Source organism: Manacus vitellinus, unplaced genomic scaffold (genome assembly GCF_001715985.3).
Source record: "Manacus vitellinus isolate BGI_N305 unplaced genomic scaffold, ASM171598v3 scaffold_32_pilon, whole genome shotgun sequence".
Classification (NCBI taxonomy): domain Eukaryota; kingdom Metazoa; phylum Chordata; class Aves; order Passeriformes; family Pipridae; genus Manacus; species Manacus vitellinus.
In genome coordinates this window covers 4,999,031-5,014,670 of record NW_021940460.1, presented here as the reverse complement: position 1 = coordinate 5,014,670, position 15,640 = coordinate 4,999,031, and the positions used below count along the sequence as shown (strand labels likewise).

Here is a 15,640-nt window from a genome sequence, read left to right as displayed (position 1 = left end):
TGTATCTCAGAAAAGTCAGGGATGTTTAAACACCTCTTCCAGCTCAGTAACAGCTCTTGTGTTTTTGTTTGTGCTTTTACAGGTTGCTATTAAGGACAAACAAGAAGGAATTGAGTAAAATCCACCCCCTGTGGAGGAGACTGTGCTTCTGAGGCAGAGTGATGTGTCTCTTAGTTAGGTGATATATTTAAACCTCCATTCATGCCAAATATTCCCCCCCTTGTCCCACTTCTGTTTAGTATTTGACAGCAGCAGTGATATTTTGAGTTCGTTTGTTTGGTTTTTTTGTAATACCAGACAGGCACTTTGCCAAGAGGATAAATGTCTTGTTGGATATGACAGATAAGTCATTAAAGTGATTTTTTTACTTTTCTGATTGGAGCCTTAAGGCAAATATTTGTCCTGGGCTGTTGGGGAGGTTATTGTGGGTATAATTCCAGCATGAGAAGCTGCTCAGTGACAGCAGCAGATGAACTCTCTGCTTCTCCTGTCAGAAACTCCAGGCACTGCCAAGTGAACTGGTATTTTGTTTTATTAAGTGCCATTTCTATAAAACAAATGCACAAATTGTGAAAACTTACAGTTAAAGAAACCGGATGTTTACAACGATTTTAATGAGTTTAACAAACCCTTACCTTTGTTATTTCATTTAATCTTGCACATCATGGCTGGTCTAGAAAACGTTCATGGGCACATGGGTAACAGTCACTAATACTGCACTAGTTCAAATCACGGGGGTGAGACTGGCACAGGGGACTATGACTTCTTCCAGATGGCTGTGATGTTCACACTGGTCAGGACAACAAGGTAGGTGAAGGCAGGGTCTGACACCACGTTGTTCACCAGGATCTCGGGGGGCTGCTCCCCGTTCACGCGCAGCTCCGGCCACTGGAGGATCTGTGGGGAGAACAGAGGGCGCTGGGGTGGCGGTGTCTGAGGGGGAGGATGTTCAGCACAGCGGGGTCTCTTCTGGGGAAGCTGAGTCAGAGGCTCTTCCCCCTGTCTGAGGTGTGGTAAAGCTTTGGGATGTTCCTGAAGGGCCAGGGTTTAGTGCGGAGCGGCTTGAGCGGGAAGGAAAAAGGTGTTGGCAATACAATTCCCAAAACCTTATGGAATCATAGAATCACTTGGCTTGGAAAAGACCTCCAAGATCACAGAGTCTGATCTTTAACCCATCACCACCTTGGCAACCAGACCAGAGCACTGAGTGCATATCCAGTTGTTCCTTGAGCACCTCCAGGGATGGGGACTCCAACACCTCCCTGGGTAGTTCATTGCAGTGTTTTAACAACCCTTTCAGTGAAGAAATTATGGAACATTGAGTCCCTTCATACCTATATCCAGTGTAGCTCCAGACCAGTGAGTGAGAGCCTTTGAGTGTGTGTGTGATTGTCCTTTCAGAGGCTTCATGCAAGGGAACAGTGATTGCCTAAAGGAGAACTGTCTCCAGAGGCCAGGGAAATATCGACTAGGAAAAGGGTACGTGAACACAGGAAAGCAGTGAGCCCTTCCCTGCTCTGGATTCCCTCCCCTCAGCCCCTCAGGGACATGGTGCCTGCACTCTTTGTGTTGTGGGGCTCTCCAGTTTAACCACCAGAACTTTAGGGCCCTTCTAGGAAGAGCTGCCCAGCTGCACCATGCAGGAGCTGACAGACTTGCTTTGCAGCTCGTGATTCCTGTCCCGGCTGTGAGTGCCATGGTCAGCTCTGGAGACTGCTTTTAATTGCCTGTGAGTGTCAGGTGTGGAAACATGAGGCATGTTCTGGGATAAACCTCCTCGGGAGACTGGGATTAGCAGCCCTGGGGTGGAAGGGAGGCCCCAAAGGGTACCTGATACCCCAAAGGGTACCTGTGCAGGAGAGATCCTCCGCTCCGAGCGCTTTCCCTTTGGAGAGCCCCAGGCCGTGGTGTAGCTGGAGAGGTTGTACATCCACACGCTGCCCTTCTCATCACCACAGAACACGTAGCTTTTTGCTGTGAGAGCAGAAGAAAAAGCTGGAAAACTACTGTGGAACTGGGAGTCTGTTCTGCTGCAAAGCAGAGCTCCAGGCACTGCTGTAGGGTCCCAAGGGAAGGTGCCATATTTCAGCAAAATTCCCTTTCCAGCACAAAACTACAAATCCACGTTGCTCTGAAAGAACTCAATTCACTAAAAGATAAGTCAGCTATCTTACTTTAGCGTGGAAAAAGTAGTGCTAAATACTTTGGGATTTCTTCTGACTTTTTTTTAGACTGGTTTTGGAAAGTGATGACCAGGTGAGGTTTGTCTGTTCCTTGCCAGCCTACAGAGCCAGCTGCCCGGTGTGTGGCATCCCTGCCCCTGGCTTCAGATGCACTCAGCATCAGAATGGCTCCACCAAGGCTACAGGGCCCAGCCCTCAGCTCTGTGCTTTGAAAACCTGTACAAGAAAGACCATGGAGCCTCGGCTGAACCCCCTTGCAGGGCAGATGGTACAGCTGCAATTATTTATCACTTGTATTATTTATACCCAGCTGGTGCCAGGCTGAGGCTGCGCAGTGCTGGAGCTGCACTGCAGTGCTTGCAGGGGGGAGCCCTGACGTTCTCTGGTGGGCTATGAAATCCAGGCCTCTGCCTCTGATGGGGCAAAGGGGAGCCCCACACACCTGGGCAAAGCACACCTTGCCCTGGGGACCAGTGCTGCCTACCTGGGCAGGTGCTGAGTGTCAGGTAGGACATGTCTGTCGTGGACCACTCCAGCTCAGCCAGGATAACTGCAGACACTGTCCGCTGGCATCCCTTCCCCTTGGCGTCAAAGGACCGGCTCCAGCTCCACAGGTAAATGCATCCTGGTTTGGAGCTCTTGGAAACTAGGGAAGAAAGAGAGGAGGGGCTGTGTAAGCTGCTGGGAAGTGAAATGCCTCAAGACAAAGGCTGGGCTCTGGTGAAGGTGGTCCATCCAGAACACGACTTTTAGGACCTGGGACCTGATCCAGCAACAACTGTTTCCACCTGCTTTACCTCATTTCAGGACAAGTGGAGGCTGCAGAGAGATTTTCAGTGCTATGCTTACGTTCCTGAACTGCAGAACAAGCATAAGCTATTCAGAAAAACCCAGCCCATGATGTGGAACCTCCAGTTCCCCTGCAGAAAAGACTGCTGCCACCAGCCCCTGAGCAGAAAGGAGCTCTCCTTCCTTCCACACTGGCACTACTTGGCCAAGCATGCCCTTGGGGATGGGTCCATCTGATTTACAGTCCTGCCCAGACATGGGTTTATGCTCTAGGCCATATTTTTGGGAAGATAAATGACTCTGGGAAAAAATTCCCTTCTGTGTAGCCCCCAACTAACGAGGCAGTCACCCTCTGCTCATTGTTCTTGCTTTATCCTGCACTTGCTGAGGTGCCCCACTGTTTTTTTGGGATTGGGCTGTTGTGTTTACACTCACCGACGACATCGTCATTCAGAAAAGCCAGACCATCAACCCTGTGAGATGTTGTCATGCTTTCATCATCAGGAAACTGGAATATGGCTTCAAAAGGCCTAGAGCAGGGGGGAAGGGTGAAATGAGCCAGCAGCAGTGGAAGGGCACCCAGGTACAGAGCCCAGAAGGAAATCGGTGTGTTAGTGAGTCTCTTGCCAAGTTCAGATGAATAATCACTTGAACTTACACTTCTGTAAGTATGGGTTTATTGAAAGCAGAAGCCCATTTCCTTAAGAGATTGCTGTTTCACTTCATCTCTTTTTGCAGGCATCAAGATTAGTATTTGCCAGCAGGGCATGACTTTACTTGCTTCTTTCTTGTAATTTTTCCCTGAGCTCCCACAGAGTGCCAGTTTCCTGGGTTACCTCACGTACCAGGGGCAGGGAAGGCCTCACTGTGAGACTGGAAATCGATCCAAGAATTCACACTCTGTTACACTACTTTGAGATGACACACCCTTAAGTTTTGGGGTATTAGATTACACTCCTGCCAGCCTTCCTGCAAAGCAGCCTGGAGCTTTAATACAAGCACAGAGCTGCAAGATCCTTTAGCACATGCTCATATTTTTTCTGGCCACTATGGGAAGGGGAGGGTGTTTTAAGTTTGGTAGGACATGCTGCTTTTGCTCAAACCTCCTGAGTTAGAAATCAAACCTTTGCTAGGACTACCTCTTCTTGTTATGGAAAGCAAATTCACGGTCCCAGCTTTTGGTTCTCACCTGCTTTTTTCTCCTTTATCCAGTTTTATGTTCCAGGCAAAGCAGCCACCTTCACAGCCTGCCAGCAGGTACTGCTCCGGGCAGGTGGGCACCAGGGCAATCCGTAAGGGAATAGAGGCTGCTTCCAGCACCAGCAGCTGGCTACAAAACAGAAGAGAACAAGCAGTTAAGTGGTGCTGCAACGTGGTAGTTACAGGCTCCTGGACTGGCCACACATCTGGTTTTTGAACCTTTACCTTGCTTTGAAATTGTAGTCACAGTCTGGAATCCCAATATCCCAGAGTGCAATTCGCTTGTCATAGGATGCAGCTGTGGGACACAGAAGAGAAGCAGGTAGTGACACCGCTGCTCATCTGGCTCTTCTCGTGCTAAGCTGGCAATTCTACCTGAGGCACAGGCTGTTACACTCTAAGGCTGTGGCATCAGAGAGCTCATTAAAGCACAGCAGCAGTCACCAAGGCTCCTGGCCCCACACCACTCCACAGACACTGTCAGGCATGCACAGTCAATACTTTGTGTTCTTATCCTGTGCTCTAAGAGGGGCAAATAAAACAAAGTTTCTTTCCTGCTGTCCATTAATGAGTTGTGGCTTCACAGAGTCGTTAATTAGTGGCCCTCTAAGCTTGTTTCTGCTCAGGGGTTATGGTGGGATCTAAAATACGAGCGGCAACCTCTACTCTCAGGCAGACACTGCTTTATATCCCTGGCTTACTGTGTTCACATCCACAGCAGCTTCCATTGGGAAAGTTAGGTACTGATGTAAAGGGTGAGAAATGTCACCATGCTGAGATATTGATAGCAGAAACAATCCTAATAGATTACTCAGAGTGATCTGGATCCCCATCAGATGACACCCCTCAAACTCAGTTTGTTGGTGTCCAGTCTCCAAAGAGGGATGCAAAGACTCTCCCTTTATTACTCTTTTTCTATGCAATATATAGGGTTAGGGTGAGCCTTGCTGTCCATAGCATTATATAGATGTGCTATCAACCTCCTTATCCCTTCTTCTGCTTCTGCTTTTGGCACTCTTGAGCTTCTTCTTGAAAAGTATCCCCTGTTCTAAAAAAATTCCACTTTTAATGGTTCATGTAGCACTCTAACCACTCCAGGATGTGGGTAATTGTAGGCAAGAGAAACAATGTGCTGTGGGGCGCAGGTGTGGCCTGAATGGCTCTGTACCAGCTCACTCTACAGCCTGACAATGCAGCTCCAATTTGTAATATGATGGTTCATTACCAGTCCATAAGCCACGGCCTCTGTGGGCCCCACTGCGTGTGGCAAAGCTCTCTTTGACATCAGGACCTGAATAAAAATCTCTGATGAGGCACAGAACTCAAAAAAAAAAAAAAAAAGTCATTTATTCAAAATCAATTGAGCACATAGTTGTGCTTGTTGGGAAAAATGAAATCCAAAACTCATAATACCCTGCTGTGCTCGAGGAGAGCCCTGCCACTGCCTGCCCCCAGCTGCCTGCTCTGCCTGTCATTCTTCTTACTCACCCCTGTGGAACGCATCCACTGCTGGCCCTGTTTGTGGCTCGTGTGTGTGTGCCAGCCACCCTGAGAGCCACCGAGGGGGAAACAGGAGCTGCTGCACCTCAGCTGAAGAGCCAGGTCCTGGCAGAAACAATCTGTCCTGCTGTAAATTGCTGCCACAGGAGACTAACAATGGTCTCTCCCTAACACCTGTGTGTGCTTTGTGTGTGTGTGTCCCTGCTTGCCCTGGTGACAACTCCCCTTGTTAAGGAAGCCTTGAATTTTCCACGTTATTACTAAAGCTAAAGAGGTTCTGAAGCAGAGACTTACTGAAGAGGTGGGTCTCTTGGGTTGGGCTGAAGCAGACAGTAGCAATGGGCTTCTTGTGAGCCTTTATCTCTCCGTAGCAGAAGTCAGCTGCCACATGGATCAGTTTGACAATCCCTCTCCTCCCAGCAGCTGCCAAGATATTGTGAGCTTTCTTCCGACTGTCGCTGATCACCATTGTGAGGGTTGTCCATGCAACACTGAAGAACTCCTGGGACAGAAAGAAACCAGGAATAGAGTGACAGCAGACCTGTTAGCTCAGAGATAAGACAACTATCACAAGTGCTACTCAGGTGAAACACCACCACTATTTTAAGATGGAGCACCAAAACTCAAAACAACCCTGAGAAGAACACAAACTACAGAAACAGGATGTTTATTCCTCTATGCTGTCAAGCAGGCTTAGCAGCCAGATACACCTGCGTGAGGGGAGAGGCACACTAATCTTTTAAACTAATAAAAGTATAAACCCAAACCAGGCTAAAAGGATAAGCAAGAAATATTTACTATGTATCTTCATACATTTAAGACCTGTCCATGCTAATGCCTGACAACCTTTCAGACCTCTCTGTAATATATATTATGCATATGTGTATGTCAGTATTATAGATTATGGCATTCCCATTCAATGCTTACCCTTCCCACTTGCAACCCACCTCTGTAGCCACCTTATACTTTTTCAGCACTGTCCCTGTCTCACAATCAATCAGACAAACAGATTCCCCTCCACAGGTTGCCACGGTTCTGGAGGAGCTCACAATGGGATCTGAAAGAGGAAAAAAAAATGGGTGAGAAGTTCCCAGGTTCAGGGATAACACACGAAGACTGCAGCTTATCACTGCCTGGTGCTCTCCCAGCCTCCTGCTTTCAAAGTCAAAGAAGAAATACGTAAGCAAGTCTCTTCCTGACAACGGAGACTACGGCTCGAAGGAGCAGGGGTCTAACGCATGGAGTCCGCCGGGATTCCAGAGCCAGGTGGTTCTGGGAATCCTGCAAACCTCTTTAAGAGCTCACCTTTCCTGGCTCCAGAGTCTAGCACTGGCTCGAAGACACAGGACCAGAGCTGCGTTTTAAAATCCTCGCGGCTGTTGCCTTTACTGTGACACTGAAGAAAATGCAATGGCTCTGCACTGACATCCTCCTACAATAAACCATCCACATTTAGACAATTCATTCCCCTGACAGCGGTTTGCCTGTGATTGCCTTGACAGAACCCTCTACTGAACACAGCAATCTGAGTTAAACTGAAGGACACAGGAGAGGCTGAGGTGCCAGCAATGCTCAAGACTCCTAAACCAGCAGACAAGTGTTCAGATGTGCCCAGCAGACCCAAGCAGGGAACCCCATCCTGCTGCAGAGAAATGTGAGAAGCCCTTCAGACCCCCACTGGCCTGAGCTGAGGGGGAAACACCTTTCCCCGTGCAGCCATCGGTGTGACCTGAGAGCAAGGCTTGCCAGTCCCATTTCTAAGCACAGGCTTTCAGAGCACCACCTCGGAGCGCTGGTCCATCCGTCCCCTGAAGGGGATTCACCGTCTCCTGGGGGTGTCCCTTTCCTTCCCTGACGCTTCTGAGGGATTTAAAACAATGACAAAAAAAAACAAAAAAACAAACCAAAACTTTAACTCACAATACATATGTGAGCTCCAAGCTGTGTAGAGCTCTGATGAAACCTGAATGCAGCTCCTCCCACTACACCAAGAGGCCAAAAGCCAATCCCCAGGGGGCTGGTGGACCTACCTTTCGCTTGGAGTTCTTCACTGGAGTCAAAGTAACAACTCCATTGTCCTGCTCCTGGCTTTTCTGTTCCCCTGTCATCTGGCTGGATCTTCTGTTGCTTTGCCCCTTGGGAAACTGCTCTCCATTCTTCTGTGTCCCTTCAGCTCCCTGCTCAGGGGTTGTCTCCTTGGCTGGCTGGTTTGATGTTCTTGGTTTATCAGGAGCTGGGTCATCCTGCACATGGCTGGACTTTCTGGGATTAACTACAGCCTCCTCCTCGGTGTTTGCCTGGGACTTGGACCTCTTGTTTCCAGCGCCTGACTTTGAATGGTTTCTTTTCCTCTTGCTGGGTGTTACTGTGACCTGTAAGACACGTTGTCATGCTCTCAGTTTCTGCAGAAGGTTTTTAGCTTTCCTGAGATTTCCCAGTGATTTGTAAGTTTAGAGATATTAGTTATTCAAATGCAAGTACCCTCCCATGGTTACAGCCTGGGCTCCACGAATCAGACAGCCCAGAGCTGCAGGGTTCCTAGAGGCAGAAGCTAATGAAAATCACACAGCCAGACTCATTTTCAGCTCCCTCTCCCAGTTACTTGTGATTTACATACGATATGGAAAAACAAATCTGGTCCATGGACCACGGGGGTTCAATCTGCAGCCATTTCCAAGCAGGCAAAAATCAGCACAGTCTGGCCAGCCATCAACCCAGCTCTCTAATTAAAAATATCCCTTCCTAGGGAGTCAGTGGAGTCAGTAAGATTCATGGAATCTTTTGTGTCTTCTATGAGAATGGAAGCTCTCTCCTCTTGGAGAGCAACTCAACCTTCACATGGCTGGGAAAGCTTCAATCTGGCTGTAGAGAATCAGCCTGAGCTGCTGGATACAGGCTGGAGCCTGGGACTGCCCCTGTGGTTACCAAAGGGTCATAAATGCAAACTGACAAGAGCTACTGAGTTTGTAAGACACAGAAAGGACATTGTTAATGTAACTGGAAAAATCACCTACCTGAGCCACGTCCTCTGCAGCTTCCCTAGGGCTTTCTGTACTTTCTTCCTCATTCTCATCTGCCTTTTCCTCTGGTTCAGTATCTGAGTTTAGCTCCAGACCCAGTGAGTATGACAGAAACTCTTCTGCAATCATTTTCACCTTAGAAGCAAACATGAAATATGTAAAAAAAAAAAAAAAAGACAAAAAAATCAAGAGCAGTCAAACTCTGATGTGTCAAGAGCTGCTTTGCCAAGGTTTTAATATCTGTTCCCACTGCTCCACATGAATTTCACAAGTGGTGGAGGAGTCCTCAGCTGAGAGAGCCTGGCAGGCCAAGTCCTCTGTTGACATTACATGACCCAAGAACTTCACTTTGTTATGGGCATCCAGGGTACACAGTTGTGAAAACAACAGCACAGCAATGACACAAGACAAAGGAGAGATGGAAGCCTCAATTGTGTGTATGCACATACAAATAAAACAAATGTTACAAACTAAATGGTATCTTTCCCCACTGGGAGTAACTACACTTGTCATTATCTTTTCTCCTTTCATACAGCTTTCATCAAGAGTAAAGGTTGCCATTAAACTAATTTGCAAATAATTAAGTATTAAGGATACTGCAGTCTTGTTAATTAGTACAATTATGGTTATTGCTTATGAATTAAAAAACAATGTTTAATGACAGTCATCACAACTTGGTGCATGTTTAGTCTTAGTGCTCCTGTAACTGCTTCATGAAGCAGTGAAGAAAACCACAAGAAGTGATACCACCTGTCTGCAGGAGCCCTGCACCCAAATCCATGGAGCATTTTAATCAAATCCACTCAGAATCAGGAGCAGGGTCCTTGCCTGAAGAACAGAAGGGTAAGTGGGACACAACCTACCCGCCAGCGGGTGAATTCACTGAGGGAGCTGGGTCCATACACTACATTGGTTTGTACTGACTTCAGGAACTTCTTCCTGATGGACTTCACCTGCTCAGCTGTGTATTTCTCAGGAAGTTGGTCACGGAAGAATTTTTCCCAGTGAGCAGTAACCTAGGCAGAAAGACTGAGTCTACTCGACAGAAAAAACAGAGCAGAAAAGCACAAGAGTACCTGTGAAAGCATTGAAGAAGTTGCCAACCCTGAGGTAGCTACGTGATGGCACCACTTCCATTTTTTTAATCAGTGTTCAAACCATGATTTCATCTAACAGAAAACCCAGTTCCTCTGAACCAAGCTCAGGGGAGTGTGCCTAAGCAGACTCTGCCAGCATTGGACCCAGAGCAATGCCTGATTTCATGCCTCTGGATCCAGAGTAAATGGCCTTAAGGAGTCTTACACTGTGCCTTCCTAACAGGGAGGTACCTGATAGGTACACAGGTATTTCACAGACAACAGTCAGCACAATAAGACATCCCAGTCTTCAGTATTTGATCTCCCCCCCCCACTGATACACAGAAGGAATTAACAAGATCAACTAACTAGACTACTAGTGGTAGGAGCAATAATGCACAAAAACAACCAACCAACCAACCAAACCTTTTTCATAATAGAACAGTAATTTTGCTCCAGATCACAACATGCTTTGGGGGGACAGTCTGTCAGGACCTAAGCTGTGTACACAAATGAGTGAAAATACAGTTCCAAACATGCACAGCTGAAGAAGAACAAACAAATTCTTGTTACTGGTGTATGCTGGAAAAAGCAAGATTATCCTGAGCTTGGTTTTGTGCTCCCCATTCCTGCGGCCTGGACAGTAACATAAATTAGACAGGGAGGTGTATGTAGCTGTTCTGTCAGCACCAGGCTTCTCCTGTTCCTGAATGATGATCAGAGTGACCTGAAAAACTAGAGGGTCAGACACAGACCTGGTTGGCCCTGCTCCTGTCACTTAAACCACAGGCAAAGCTGGCTGCACAGAACAGGTAGAGCAAATGCAAATAGGGACCAGAGAAAGCAGAAGTAAGACATTTCCTGGGTGGCCCAAACTGCAGGCTGGGCTCAGATCATACCACAGTTATTGCAAATCATTTGATGCTTATTTGCATTCTCTGAGAACAATATTTAGTTACTTCTCAGGTGTTTAGAGATTAAGGAAATATCAGACACCTCACCTTGCTGGTGAGCTTACGGCTGTGGACATGCCTCACGTGATTGGCCAGTTTGGTTATGTCCTTGCCATTGAGCAGCCGAAGATTTTCCAAAAGAAACATTACTTTATAGTCATCGTTGAGCTAAAGAGAGAAGACACCAGAGTTACAAAAACTGCACACGTGGTTCTTGCTTTAGCTTTAGTCCTTGATGAAAATACAGCCAATGATGAGAAGAACATATCTAGGAAGGAAAAGCTGTTTCTTAAAATCTCTTCAGCGTTTCCAGCTTGAACTTCGCCTTTTAATTCTGAATCCATGTTCTCCTGTGAGCTGGGATCTCAAATTGCAGACAAAAGAGCTGCCCAACCCTCAGGCAGTACTAACATCCAACACAAGGTGGGGGCTGTGTAACCACTCATCTGCTCAGCCTGAGTGCAAGGCAGGCTGTTCTACTCCCATCCTTTAACTCTAACACAGAGGAAGGCCTGTCCTGCCTCCAGTAAATGAATTCCAGCAGGAATTCTTTGGGCCAGGTGAGTTTTAGGTCAGACAGTTCACCATGCAGCCACGCTGCCAGCATACAATAGCAAATAAGCCTCTGTGGATGGTGACAGGGGTTGATGCCACTCTAAAGCACAAGTAAAATTCCAGTTTTGGATGTTTAACCTGTACAGGCAGCAGAGCCTCTTGGGAGAAGTCAGAAACCTAAACTAGAACTAATCATCAAGTTTAAACCTTCATCAGAGGACCAAATCTGCTCTTCCAAAGCACAAGGGGCACTAAAACTAACTAAACATTAGATACTAAGAAAAAACTCTTTATTTTGAGGGTGGTAATGCCCTGGCACAGGTTGCCCAGAGAAGCTGTGGCTGCCCCATCCCTGGAAGTGTCCAAGGCCAGTTTAGCGGTTGCTTGGAGCAACCTGGGATAGTGGAAGGTGTCCCTGCTTGATGAAAGGGGCTGGAACAAGATGATCCTTAAGGTCCCTTCCAACCCAAACCATTCTGGGATTCCATGATTCTACAAGGACATTTCTATACAGTTATTACTCTACTTAACACAAGCATGATCATGAGATACTCTGCCTAATAAACTGCCTAAGATGGAGTCTGACTTGGAGAAACAGGAGTTCAAGACATGCAGACATGGATATCTGAGTGGTTTGGGGCAACTGATGTCTGCAGACTGGTAAAGAGTGGCACGAAGTGGTGGAGGGGCACACAAAGACTGGTTGTTTTCTCAGATGCCCTTACACTTGCTGCCCAAGAACAACATATAAGAACTCTGCATAACTGCTGTTTGTCTGCCCCTCTGTTTAATGCTGAGCTTGTAAGGATGGGGGGTAACTCACTGTCAAGTACACATTGTTCTCGTAGGTCAGCTCCTCGAGCAGAGGGAACTGTTTCAGAGCAGTTACATCTTCCAGCTGGTTATTGTTGCAGTTTAGGACACGCAGATCAGGCAGGGTTAGGCTGTTGGGAAATTTGTCCAATAAATTATCAGAGAGATCTAGTTTCTGCAGGTGCCTCAGCCGGGAAAACAACCGCGGGTCTAAATCTCCAGTCTTCAACTGCAGCTTGGACAGGCTGAAAACAAAAGATAACATGAACTATCTGCATCTCACTGGAAAACCAAGGGCTGATTTCACAGGATACAAGGCCCCTGCTTTTTCCTGTCTGCTGCATTCTGGACTCTGAGCACACACACGTGGGAAAGCTAATGTGTTTGAGCTAACAGACACCATCAGGGGCTCAGGTCTGCCAAAGTTCCTGCAGCATAATTAACCTGCAATTCAGATAATCCCCTATGGGTAACAGAGCTGGTTGGGAGCAGTGAATCACCAGAAACATTCTTATTTTGTAGTAAGAACCTCTAAGAGTTTTGGTATTTTATTCCTTTGCAATGGTGATTCAACAAAACAAGCTGAAGCAATACATGACACTTATTCACTACACCATCAGTCTATTCTGTCCATAGAATGCACTGGATTTATTATTTCACACTTCAGGCAAGTGCAGAGCAGGCCCCCAAATAATCTGCCTGTTTTCAAAGAACTAACCTGACCAAAAAAGTGATTTTTCCATTTCTTCTATAGTGAATTTTGCTGCAAAAACTTCCAAAGGCAAATAAGGGAATCTACCTAACAAGACTCCAAAGCTGCCACCAAAACAGAAGTATTGTGCTGAAAGAGGAAGAGGTATAATATTTGTGAGGGAAAAAGCAATACCCCTTTTCTGTAAGAAACTGAAAACTGGATATTATAAGCAGGGCCATTTATATTTGGTTAGATCATTTAGGTGAGCTCCAAAGGGAGCTTCTAGTCCTGGCAGCCAACATCTCCTGAGGGCACAAGCCTGAGTTCCTTTAACAAACAGAAATCCTGTCTCTAATGATCAGTAAAAAAAAGGCTTCTTGATGTAAATGAAGTGTGAATAAATGAGGCAAATAAACCCAGGAAGCAAGGTCCCTTCTCCTTCACTTGCCATCTCAGAGGCCTTACCAGCCAGTCAGAAAGGCTGAGAATTCAGCTGGCTGCAAAGCTGAGTCTGACTGTGGTGTCATTTTGGGGAGAAACCCAACACTGTTCCCCAAACTTTCTGACATATAATCAGCACCATGGTATGAAGCATGGGAAAAGCCACATTCCAGAAATCCACTGCTTCAAGCACCTCCCCATCACTCTGTTACCCAGATTACTGCAGCTGATGCTCCTCGGATAAACCTTTGAGTTTCTCTCTAAAAATAATTATTTTAGCACAAGACAAACCAAAAGAAATAACTTTAAAGAGTACATGTGAAACTCAAACCCTTTGCATCAGGAACAAAAACAACAAAGGCACCAGCCAGAAACTGGCCAGCTGAGTCACTCAGATTGACCAGCTCTGGAACACTGAAATTCCACTACATTAAACATTTGGAAGGACACATATTTGCAATGACCTCTGTTAAGGATCTGAGCAACAAACCTGTTTTTAGTGGTTTCTAAGTGTTTCAGAGTTTATTCTCCCTCTCTGCAATGTTTGAGGTACTAACATAATTGGATTTAGAGGAGACAGAAAGTGATGGAGGGAGAGGAAAACGGAAGGGAAATAACGCCAAAAATACTTTAAAAACCCTCTATAATCCAGGCCAGAAGATTCTCTTGTTCACATTAAGCAATTGCTAACAAAGATGGAAGTGCTCTGGGGGTAGGGATGATATCTGGGAGTTAGGAAATCAGGATCCAGTTTCACAGAAAGAAGGTGGCACCAAAAATACAATAAAAAAGGCAAAAAAAGGTGACAACTGTCCATTATCTGGATACAGTGCCACCAGTGCTCTCTGATCCTGCACTGGGAATGCCACCTCAGTTCTGTGCTCTGGAACTGCCTCTCTTTTCTTTTTTTTTTTTTTTTTGTAAAAATGCTTAGGGAAAAAAAAAAGGCAAAGGAAAAAAAGAAAACTATCACCCAAGCTGAATTCAGCTGGAATTTTCCATGGGCCTGCCTGCACTTACTTCAGTGTCTCGATCTTCCGGAGCCTCGTAGATCTTGGAACTGCTCTTTCCAAAAGAAGTTCTGTAGTGATTTTTGACATTTTTAACCTCCACCCCTCTCCCGGAATCAGTAATGAGTCAGCTGTAGGATCTCTTCTTGTAACCTTCCAGGAAAAATAAACAGGAATAAGAGGAAATGCTTTTAACTGACTCCAAAAGGGGAAAAAAAAAACATTATGAGGTTATGTACTGATTTTGCTGCTGTGTTGGAAGTGGCCTTTTTTACTTATTAGGCTGGGCACAGGTTCCCAACATGCTGACCCAATCCATCTCCAAAACAACAAGGATACGTCCTGTGGCTGTTAGAGTGACAGACTTGCTGCAGGGGATGACCCTCAGGACCTTGACAGCCTCACAGTTACCTGTTTGTGCCTCTCCTGGGCTCTGCTCCAGGAATTCCAACAGGCTTTCAAACAAACAGCAACAGAAAGAATAAATATACCTGCTGTGAACCCCTTCCTCTCAAGAAAATGACAGTGCACTCACTGGCCTGACCAGCTGGACAGACTGTTTGGCTGACAACTCCAAAATCCCCTAAAATTTTGGAAAACTGAAGTAATTAGTAGAAACGTAAATATCCACCCATTAATAACATCATTTCCTCAGCAAGGAAGAAAAATATCAACAGCATTCTGTGTGTTGTTGGTAATTAACAGATGTTTCCATGCATTGCTGTGGGTGGGATAGGACATGCACACACAGGGATATGCTGATATTTAGAATAACAACACTGACAAGTCCAAAGGAGCTTCATGAAATCACTGGTTCAGGGTTTACCACTCTTCCTGACACAGATTCCAAGGGAGGGAAATAAAAGCTAACAAAGCTCCAAGGCCAGGCTCGCTCCTGTCTTTCTGTGTTAGATCAGAGCTGCCTAAATGCCATTCCAGCACATCCTGGGGAACACAGGGGGTACTGAGCTGTCCTTGGGCTTCATTTCAGCACCACCACACACCTACAGCACCTGGAATGTTGTGTGATGGGCAACGAGGCACTGCTTTGTTAACACCTGTATGTAAGGACAGTCCTTCAGGTATGGAACATTTTATACCAGCACAAAAAGGCTGAACGGAAAACCAGTTTTGAACGGCAGATGTTTGGGATTTGATCGTTCAAGCGACAGAGCTGTCACCGAGAGCCAAACCACGGGGTGAGGTTGAACCTACCAAACCTCCCTAAGCGCTAAGGAAAATGTGACACCAGTGGCTGTGGATGTCCCCATCGCCCTCTCTGTGACCACACCAACACCTCAGACACAGCTGTGACACCACTGAGCCGCAGGGAAGGCCGGGCATGGCATGTCCCCATCCCCGCAGCACCACGGGGGATGCTGCGGAGGGGATGCTCGGCCACTCCG

At 46.5% G+C, this 15,640-nt stretch overlaps 1 protein-coding gene across 1 annotated transcript; it reads right to left on the bottom strand.

The window, feature by feature from the left end:
- Window positions 1–514: 514 nt before the first annotated feature.
- LRWD1 (leucine rich repeats and WD repeat domain containing 1) lies at window positions 515–15,202 on the bottom strand. Its single transcript, XM_008930391.3, has 16 exons — window positions 14,866–15,202; window positions 14,245–14,387; window positions 12,100–12,334; window positions 10,770–10,889; window positions 9,556–9,708; window positions 8,687–8,827; window positions 7,703–8,044; window positions 6,978–7,104; window positions 6,620–6,729; window positions 5,967–6,174; window positions 4,398–4,470; window positions 4,162–4,302; window positions 3,408–3,502; window positions 2,668–2,829; window positions 1,850–1,974; window positions 515–897 (listed from the first exon to the last, which is right to left on the bottom strand). Exons 2-16 carry the CDS (start codon window positions 14,322–14,324, stop codon window positions 757–759), a joined length of 2,253 nt encoding a protein of 750 aa, XP_008928639.1. The 5' UTR covers window positions 14,325–14,387; window positions 14,866–15,202; the 3' UTR covers window positions 515–756.
- Window positions 15,203–15,640: the final 438 nt, after the last annotated feature.

Coding starts and splice junctions, on each gene's coding strand:
- LRWD1 (XM_008930391.3), bottom strand. CDS start 14,324: ATGTCAAAAATCACTACAGAACTTCTTTTGGAAAGAGCAGTTCCAAGA. Junction 9,709..10,769: donor GCCGTAAGCTCACCAGCAAG/GTGAGGTGTCTG, acceptor CTTTCTGCCTAG/GTTACTGCTCACTGGGAAAA. Junction 898..1,849: donor GGAGGATCTCTCCTGCACAG/GTACCCTTTGGG, acceptor TTCTCCCCACAG/ATCCTCCAGTGGCCGGAGCT.